Genomic DNA, 9,947 nt, shown 5'->3' on the forward strand with positions numbered 1-9,947 from the left:
TACCAGACCCCACTGGACTGGACTCTCCTGGAAACTGGCAGTGAGAACTTGGAGAGGCAGTGACAGCCGACTCTTCCACAGACCCCTGGGGTCAGGTTCCTGAGCTGCCAGGCTCCTGCCATTTCCTTTTATTCTCCAGTCAGGTGCAATATGAATAGGCAGCTGCAAACAATTGTTGAGGCTAGACTTATGATATTTAAATCATTCCTCAGTTTTTGAATAGTAGTTCCTAGAATTGTCTCTTACTTGAGAATTGCTGTGTTGTTACGCTCAGTCATGTCTGATTCTTTGTGACCCCATGGACTGTAGCCCGCCAGGTTCCTCTGTCTGTGGGATTCTCCAGACAAGAATACTGGAGTGGATTGCTATTTCCTTCTCCAGGGGACCTTCCTGACTCAGGAACCGAACCTGCATCTCCTGCATTGGCAGGCGTATTCTTTACTGCTGAGCCACTAGGAAGCCCTACTTGAGAATAAATCCTGGTGATTTTTAATGTTGAAAATTCAGCCTCACATAAGCAAAATATATTGTTTTAGAAAAACATATTTGGTTACATCACTAATGTCAAGGTAAATTACATAGTCTGCAATTTGTGTTTTACTCTTGAATATCTTTCTGCCATAAGGGTGGTGTCATCTGCATATCTGAGGTTATTGATATTTCTTCCGGCAATCTTGATTCCAGCTTGTGCTTCCTCCAGCCCAGCGTTTCTCATGAGGTACTCTGCATATAAGCTAAATAGGCAGGGTGAAAATATACAGCCTTGACATACTCAGATATGCAGATGACACCACCCTTATGGCAGAAAGTGAAGAAGAACTAAAGAGCCTCTTGATGAAAGTGAAAGAGGAGAGTGGAAAAAGTTGGCTTAAAGTTCAACATTCAAAAAACTAAGATCATGGCATCTGGTCCCCTCACTTCATGGCAAATAGATGGGGAAACAGTGGAAACAGTGGCTAACTATTTTTCTGGGCTCCAAAATCACTGCAGATGGTGATTGCACCCATGAAATTAAAAGACACTTACTCCTTGGAAGGAAAGTTATGACCAGCCTAGACAGCATATTAAAAAGCAGAGACATTACTTTGCCAACAAAGGTCTGTCTAGTCAAGGCTGTGGTTTTTCCAGTAGTTACATGTGGATGTGAGAGTTGGACTATAAAGAAAGCTGAGCGCCGAAGAATTGATGCTTTTGAACTGTGGTGTTGGAGAAGACTCTTGAGAGTCCCTTGGACTGCAAGGAGATCCAACCAGTCCATCCTAAAGGTGATCATTCCTGAGTGTTCACTGGTAGGACTGATGTTGAAGCTGAAACTGCAATACTTTGGCCACCTGATGCGAAGAGCTGACTCATTTGAAAAGCCCCTGATGCTGGGAAAGACTGAGGGCAGGAGGAGGAGGGGACAACAGAGGATGAGATGGTTGGATGGCATCACCGACTTGATGAACATGGGTTTGGGTGGACTCCGGGAGTTGGTGGTGGACAGGGAGGCCTGGTGTGCTGTGGTTCATGGGGTCGCAAAGAGTTGGACATGACTGAGCGACTGAACTGAACTGAACTTGAATATCTAAATATATTCCAACCATCACTGGATAGTTTAAACTACTATCTTTCAAAAGAGTTGCTGCATTTTAAATGCAATAATTATAAAGTCATCTGTAAAGTTTCTAACTCCAGGCTACAATGCCTCCCAGCCTGCAGAGAAGCCTTGTGTAGTTTCTATCACATCACCCAGGAAGTGAAGACATGTTTGAGAATCCTGAAGCACCACGGAATAAGAGGCGTCTTACCTTGTGCCCTGAGTCTGGTGTGACTGGTAACAGACAGGAAGCCCTACAAAGCCATCGATTTTAGAATCACTGCCATTTGTTCATGTGTTCAGAAATTCTAGGTTTACATTCTCAAGAACAAAAGCAAACTCAGGCTAAGTTAGAAAACTACATAATGCTATACACCCTTGATTCTCACTCAGAAAAAACTTCAGAAGAGCAAAGAAACCTGTTAAAATGCTGTCTACCTTTGCTAAAACAAACCACCTGGTGGCACCGGTGGAGACATTTGCCTCTAAAAATATAATCCAGTGGGAAAACTCAATTTTTTTTTTTTTGGCGCAGAGCAAGGTTTACTGCAGGGTCCTGCAAGGAGATGGGTTGCTCATGCCCTGAAAAGCTCATGACCTGAGCTCCCAGGAGGGTTTCAGCAAAGCATTTTTAAAAGCCAGGTTGTGGTGGGCGGGTGTTGGGTGGCAGGGTGTGTGATAAGCTGATGTGCAATTCTCTGATTGGCTGATGGTAAGGTCACAGGAGGTGTCATGGGGTCACGGGCTCACCTGATCAGTCCTTAGGCTCCAGGAGGCCTGGGGCTGTGTGCTCACGGTCCTCAAGTAGTTAACATTGTCCATTTGATGGAGGGTTTTTACATCTGCAAAACAACTCAGGAAATATGCTATCTGCAGGGAGGAGCTACAACAGAGGGAAGGATGGAAGGAAGGCCTGTCCCTGCTTCCCAAAGCCCCATGGTGGGGAGAGGGGTGTGTCCTGCTCTGTTAGAATTCCTCCCTTTTCTTTGATACTTCTCAACCTTGAGGAGAACAAAGAAAACCCAATCTTTAATGTAAAACTCTGATAGATAATTATTTAAGCATTAAAAAAAATTGTAAACATGACCAAAACTTTAAAAGTTTTTATCTAAAATGTTGAAGAATAGGACCAATGTGGGTCTTTTTTTGTACACTATTATTTTCAGAGTAGAAAAATCTTTACTTCCACTGTGGAGAATGGAGAGGCTGACTTGGGGTTTTAGGAAGCAAACAGTTGGCTTTTACATGATATTCCCACCGGAGGGGAGAATCGCATTTTCCCAGCAGTCTCGTTGATGATAATTAATGGAAAATAGTTAATGACCCAACTCTTTAACCTCAGAGGACTAACTTTTTCAGGTCAATTGAAAAGCACGGATTATAACTGCACATTCTTTTATGCCTGTATTTTATACACACACACACACACACACACACACACACACACACATGTATATTTTAAAGGTATGCATTCTTTTAACATTGAAATACAGTTGATTTATAATATAGTGTTAGTTTCAGGTGTATAGCAAAGTGATTCAGTTCTGTATATATGTATATATATTCTTTTTCAAATTCTTTTCCATTGTAAGTTATTACAAGATATTGCGTAGAGTTCCCTGTGCTAGGTGTGTTTCTGTTAATCCCAGACGCCTAATTTATCCCTGTTCCCAGCTATTCACTTTGAAATTGAAAATTGATCACTATTTCATTGATTATGGTGAAAGGCATTAGCTGGTATCTTATATGCTTCATCAAGTTAAGATAGAGTCCTATCTAAAACTCTAGGGTGGTAACACTACTCTTTTTGACAGGCTGAAAATAGTTTTGCTCTTTTTTCTCGGCAGCACCACACACCACGTGGGATCTTAGTTCCCTGACCAGGGATCGAACTTGAGCCCCCAGCTTTGGGAATGAGGAGTCTTAACCACTGGACTGCCAGAGAAGTCCCCAACAGTTTTGGTTTTGAAAGTGGAAGTTACTCAGTTGTGCCTGACTCTTTGTGACTCTATGCACTGTAGGCTGCCAGGCTCCTCTGTCCCTGGGATTCTCCAGGCAAGAATACTGGAGTGGGTAGCCGTTCCCTTTTCTCGGGGATCTTCCCAACCCAGGGATTGAACCTGCATCTCCTGCATTGCAGGGGGATTCTTTACCACTGAACCACCAGGGAAGATCCCCAATAGTTTTGCTCTTAATGCCACACCAATGACCTGGCTTCTGTGAGCCAGAGACTGAGCAACGGGAGAGCTCTTTACACCTTTCCAAGGACGACACCACGGGCTCTGTTATGGTCCCCATAATAGGAAGACAATGTAGCTACGGTCACTGAGAACTCAGGGTCCCTGGGTCCGCAGCCTGGGGAACCCTCCTCCCGCTGCTCACCTGGAATCACCTGCAGGGGGGACCCAAAGATTGCCTGCCAAGGATGGAGGATGTAACCACGACAGACTTCCAGATGAGCCTTTCCTTAGGCAAGTTTGCGAGCCTCTCAGTTGTTAATTACTACAGAATTCTTTTCGGAGGACCTTCACAAAGGTAAGAACCAACTCTGTCCTTGGGGAACTCGCTCTTTCACAACTGGAGGCAGGACAGGATAACTTTGTCTTCTGAATACATCGACGTACATGTATATGGTGCTGGATATTGGAAGCATAATTCCTTTCTTACTAAGAGACTTTTCCTTTCTTCTTTTTGTTCCCTGCTTTTGCCATAAAAAGCTCCATTGTCTTGGTAGGTACGTTTGGGGGCCTTGGAGTTTCTCTCTCTCCTTCCAGTGTCTAATATCTCACAGCAAGGGCTTTGATGGGCTTCTCAAGGAGTCACACACCTGGACCAGGAGAGCACCTAAAAGTCTGCACTCTCAGAGGGACAGCAATTAAAATGATGTGAAAAATAATTTTATGGAAAAAATTTTCTGGTCTAAGCTCTGATCACTTTTATCACTGGGAAAGAATGCACATATGTGTATGCATCTATCTGTATTGACAGAAGGATGGGTAGATAACTGCTCGTCAGTGTGGCTGTAAAGTTTCCTCTCTCTCACTTTTATCACTAAAAAGATCACCCAGTCCAGGGAGCACCCCGTCTCCCACCTAGTCTCTGTACTCTGAATGGAAGGAAGCAGAAATCCTGGTGGAGAAAAAACAATCCTGATGAAGCCAAGTTCGTTAAGTGTGTGTCTGTTGGCATGCATGTGTAGGTGGAGAGATGTTAATTTATTTTGTAGTAAATTAGCAGTTTTGTTGGGCTCTTTGGGCAAAATGCACAGATATATCACTACTGAGGAGGCTGACTTCAAGCCTTGGAAATTATAGCCTGCTTCTAAAGCACAGCCAGAATCTATCGACTTAGTAATGAAACCAGTGTCAGAGAAAACCTGGGTTCAAGTCACCACTTGGCTGACTGCACACATGTAACAGTGGTTTTTACAAACATGCTTTCTCATCTCTAATAGGTCTAATAGAATTTGACCACCTCAGCACTTCTGACCTAATGAAATTGGTTAAGAATCCAAATAAAAAAGAACAGGAAGAACCACAATAAATATAGACAACACATTTATGCAACACAAATGAATTGTTATTTTCAATCTAACCTGCCTTTGGGAGGCTTTTTTTTTTTTACACATTTAATTCTGAAATTATTATAGATTCACCAGAAGTTTCACAAAAGAAAGTACACACAGTGGTCCCACACACTCTTCACACAGTTCCACCCAATGGAAACTTCATAAATTGTACAACATCAAAGCCAGGAGACACACTGGTTTAATTCTAAGAGCTCATTCAGATTTCATAAGTTTGTATGCACTCGTGTGTGTGTGTGGGCGGGAGGGGTTGCCATTTCCTTCTCCAGGCGATCTTCCTGACCCAGGAATGGAACCCGCATCTCCTGCATTGACAGGTGAATTCTTTACCACCAAGTCACCTGGGAAGCCCTACAAGTAAGTGTAGGTCTATGCAATTTTAACACATGTGGAGGTTTGTGTAACCACTGAAATCAAGTGTACCTTCCTATTAAACCACTGAAATCAAGTACCTTCCTATTGAAAAAGCTTTCCAGTGACTTAACAAACAAACAACTTCTCCTTGTGCCAGTTGGTTAAAATAACACCAGGGAGGAACTTTCCTGGTTGTCCAATGGTTAAGACTCCATGCTACCAGTGTGGGGGGCCTGGGTTTCATTCCTGGTCTGGGAACTTAGATCCCATACGCTGTATGGTGCAGTCAAAAGATAAAACAAAAACTTTGGGGAAAGGGCAGATCTAGATAATTAGAATCTGCAAATAAATGATTATCATGAGGATATGAGCCAAGGCACAGGCACAAAGTTTCTAGTGCTGCAGAATCTGGACAGGTCTGCAGTTGTAGAATTTATCAGCATTTACTTCTGAGCTCTGATCATTATTTGTCTCAGGCATTGACACATGTCCATCCCCCTCCACACCGAATAACCTTTTAAGAGGTGCTTCTATTAATAGTTAAGAGGATTGACAGACTTAAACTGTACTTCCTGCAAAGATATATACAATGCTGAGTAGGAAAATGATTACTCTTTGGGGAAATCATGTTGTCTAGTGATAGAAATTCATGCTTAAGAAATTCAACTAGGAAATTATGACTTTAGGAAAAACACCTTTAGTTCCTAAATGGTCTTTCATGCCTGTATTAGTTTTACCAAATTTTTTTTCCCTCAAGCGATTTTGGTGGAAAGCAATCTATACATTTTCATTGGTGGTGTTTTGTCAGACTCAGTTGAATCTGACTCTTGCAACCCCATGGACTGTAGCCTGCCAGGCTCCTCTGTCAATAGGATTTTCCAGGCAAGAATACTGGAGTGGGTTGCCGTTTCTTTCTCCAGGGGATCTTCCCAACCCAGGGACTGAACTCGGGTATCTTACACCTCCTGCATTGCAGGTGGTTTATTTCCTGACTGAGCCACGAGGGAAGCCCATGTTTTTTTCATTACTATATGGGATATAACTTTTATGTAGGAATATCTAAACACTGATAGCAGTCATAGAAATCTATGTCTAGGTTTTCTGCTTTTTAAGACATTACTTTCTGAAATGAACAAATGTAGTCATTTGCCATTGTAAAGGGAAGCTGTTTAGGTTGGAGAAAACTGGATGAATCAGGTTGTTATCAAAGTTCTAGTTTTTTTTCCTGGGTTTAGTTTGGAAGCCTTTTTTGATAAATCATTAATAAGGTAAAGCGAGCGCTGACATTAAAGCTTGCTTATGGTTTTATATTCTTTCTGGATAAACCTTTTCCTTGCCAAGAACAGTCACAGACTGGGGAGATGGTCTTACCTTGACATTGTGCGTGGCTGTGGCACATCCTTCATTTTCCACGGTTTGGTGAACGTTCACATTATATGCCTCAGTCCTCAGCGGAGGCAGAAATCTTATCCGCCTCGACGGTCTAGAGAAATGTTTCTGGTGGCCCCTTTGGTTGTCTTGGGAAAGCCTGGGCATGTTTTTACAATAAAGCCTCAAACGAGTCCTGTAGCTTGATTTTAAGAATGCCAGCCCAGGGTCCACTCTATTTCTCTTCCTTAGGCTGGTGCTGGGCCATCGCTTAGTCTGCTGGGGGCCTCCCTGTAAAGTCACATCAGCCGAAGCAAGAGGATTATCTGTGTTGTGGGTCAGCAGTTTATCCACAGTCCGTGGGCTCTATTCCGGGATGAGCCTCTGATTTTGAGAGTCTAGGTATGTTCTGACTGCCCTCTACAGGTAGCCAGTGAAGTGAGAGTGAAGTTGCTCAGTCGTTTCCGACTGTTTGCGACCCCATGGACTGTAGCCTATCAGGCTTCTCAGCTCTACGGGTAGCAGTGTGCTCCTAATTCAAATTTAATGCCAAATCAAGAAATGATTCAAGTGATACATTGCTTAGTATATCGTGATAAAGGAAATAGATCCTGTGGTAAAATCCTACGTTTTTAGTGTGTGATAAGTGGAAAATTTGGACCACACCCTCGAGAGGCAGAGGAGCCACTTTATCTGTCTTGGTCTCTTAAAAGTTCCTTCTAGTAGCAGTCGGCTTTGTGGCTGGAAATGCTTGCTAAACTCATAACCACACTTCACTCCAAGGATTATTACTTTTTATTTATGTCATGTAGAATTATTTGAGGACTTCCCTGGTGGCTCAGATGGTAAAGAATTCACCTGCAGTGCAGGAGACCTGGGTTTGATCTCTAGGTTGGGAAGATCCCCTGGAAGAGGTCATGGCAAACCACTCCAGTGTTCTTTCTGGAGAATGCCCATGAACAGAGGAACCTAGTGGGCTACTGTCCATGGGGTCACAAAGAGTTGGACACGACTAAGCGACTAAGAACGGCACAGCACAGAATTACTTGAAGTCATTTCCTCATGCGATAGTCATCTAACCATGAAGTCAAAACTTGGCTTCTACATCATACTTCCTTTTTGTAAAGTGCTTTGTAAATATCAGTTATTGGACTTTCCTGGTGGTCTAGTGGTTAAGTCGCTGCACTTCCACTGCAGGGGGCCTGGGTTTGATCCTTGGTCAAAGGTATCTAAGGCCCAGGTAGCTTCTGCTGGGTCTGGAGGAGCACAGAGGTAAGGACCCCAGGCATGTATTGCTGGGAACTATGAACTGAAGAAGCTTCCATTCATAATATAGTCCCAGGCCCCCAAAATGGATATATAAAACGAACATAAGTTGAACCTCACATCATGTTAAAAAAATTAACTTGAAATGAATCATAGACCCAAATTTAAGTGTTAAGGCTATAAAACTTTTAAAAGAAAACTTAGGAGAAAATTTATTTGTGATCTTAGATTAGGCAAAGCCTTCTTAGATACGATACCAAAAGTGCAACCGACAAAAGACAAAACAGGCAAACTGGATTTCATTAAAATGAAAACCTTTTGTTTTCCAAAGGACATCATCAAAAGAGTGAAAAGACACCCACAAAATAGGGTAAAATATGGCAAATCATACATACATAGTAAGGGGCTTATATCCAGAATATATAAAGAGCTCTTAAAAAACAACTAGAAATGGGTGAATTATGTTAAAAAGACGTTTCTCAAAAGAAGACACGCAAATGGCCAAAAAGCATATGAAAAGATGCTCAACATCTTTAGCAACTGGGGACATGCAAGTCAAAATCACTAAGGAGATACCAATTCAGTTCAGTTCAGTTCAGTCACTCAGTCGTGTCCGACTCTTTGCGACCCCATGAATCACAGCTCGCCAGGCCTCCCTGTCCATCATCAACTACCGGAGTTTACTCAGACTCAAGTCCATCAAGTCAGTGATGCCATCCAGCCATCTCATCCTCTGTCGTCCCCTTCTCCTCCTGACCCCAGTCTCTCCCAGCATCAGGGTCTTTTCCAATGAGTCAACTCTTCGCATGAGGTGGCCAGAGTATTGGAGTTTCAGCTTCAGCATCAGGAGATACCAGTAGGTAGGCTTTAATCAAAAAAACCGACAATGACAAGCTTTAGTGAGGATGTCAAACACTGGCACCCTCACACACTGCTGGGGGGAATGTAAAGTGATACCTTCACTTTCAAAAACAGGGTTACCATTCAATGTAGCAGTTCCCTTGTAGATATCCACTGAAGCCAGAGAAGTGAAATATGTTTACCAAACACTGGCATGCAAGGGTGCAGTATTGTAAATCAACCCACATGCCCATCAACTAGTGAAAGATAGACAAAGGTATACCCGCACAATGGAATATTATTCAGCTGTAAAAAGGAATGAAGTACTAATATGTATTGACACAATACATATGCGAGTCTTGAACATATATGAAGTGAGAGAAGCGAATCACAAAAGATCACGTGTTGTATAATGCCACTCCTAAGAGGTCCAGAATCGGCCACTCCTTAGATACATAAAGTAGAGGAGAGGCTGCCTAGGGCAAGAGGGTTTGGGGAGAGATGGAGAATGATGGCGAAAGAGTAAGAGGTTTCTCTTTGGGGCGATGAGAATGTTACAACACTGACTGCAGTGATGGTTGCCAACTCTGAGAATACAGTAAAAACCTGACATTTGTGATCTATGTCTCAGCATCAGCTTCATAACTGAGTCGCGTTTTATAAAAGCCCGATTCGCTGAATTGTCAAATCCACGTGAAAGTTAACCGATTTCAAAGCTCTAAATTAACCTTTTCGGAATGACGGTTGCGATAAATGATCAGTGAGCTTTGGCCCGGTTCTCCGCCTCTGGCGCTCCCCGGCCCGGTCCAGGGAAGCGCCGGGTGTCGGGGTGGGGAGAGTCCCTGCATGCCCGACCCTCAGAGAAACCCTCGTAGGCGAAGGGCGCTCCGTGAGCCGTTTTGGGCTCTCCCGGCATCCGCCTTCCGGGCGGTCACGTGCTCCGGTTCACGTGAC

At 43.3% G+C, this 9,947-nt stretch overlaps 1 protein-coding gene across 2 annotated transcripts in view; it reads right to left on the reverse strand.

Annotated features, from left to right (window-relative positions):
• Positions 1 to 7,055, reverse strand: part of RGS20 (regulator of G protein signaling 20) — a 52,316-nt gene extending 45,261 nt beyond the window's left edge. The window contains exon 1 of one of the 2 annotated variants that reach the window (XM_065902786.1): positions 6,891 to 7,055. In XM_065902786.1, the coding sequence (XP_065758858.1) occupies positions 6,891 to 7,055 (165 nt within the window). Of the gene's footprint in view, positions 1 to 6,869 lie in introns of both variants that reach the window. The other variant, XM_065902784.1, reaches the window with a different exon arrangement.
• Between the last annotated feature and the right edge of the window lie 2,892 nt (positions 7,056 to 9,947).

The sequence above is a fragment of the Muntiacus reevesi genome, chromosome 12, assembly GCF_963930625.1.
Source record: "Muntiacus reevesi chromosome 12, mMunRee1.1, whole genome shotgun sequence".
NCBI lineage: Eukaryota > Metazoa > Chordata > Mammalia > Artiodactyla > Cervidae > Muntiacus > Muntiacus reevesi.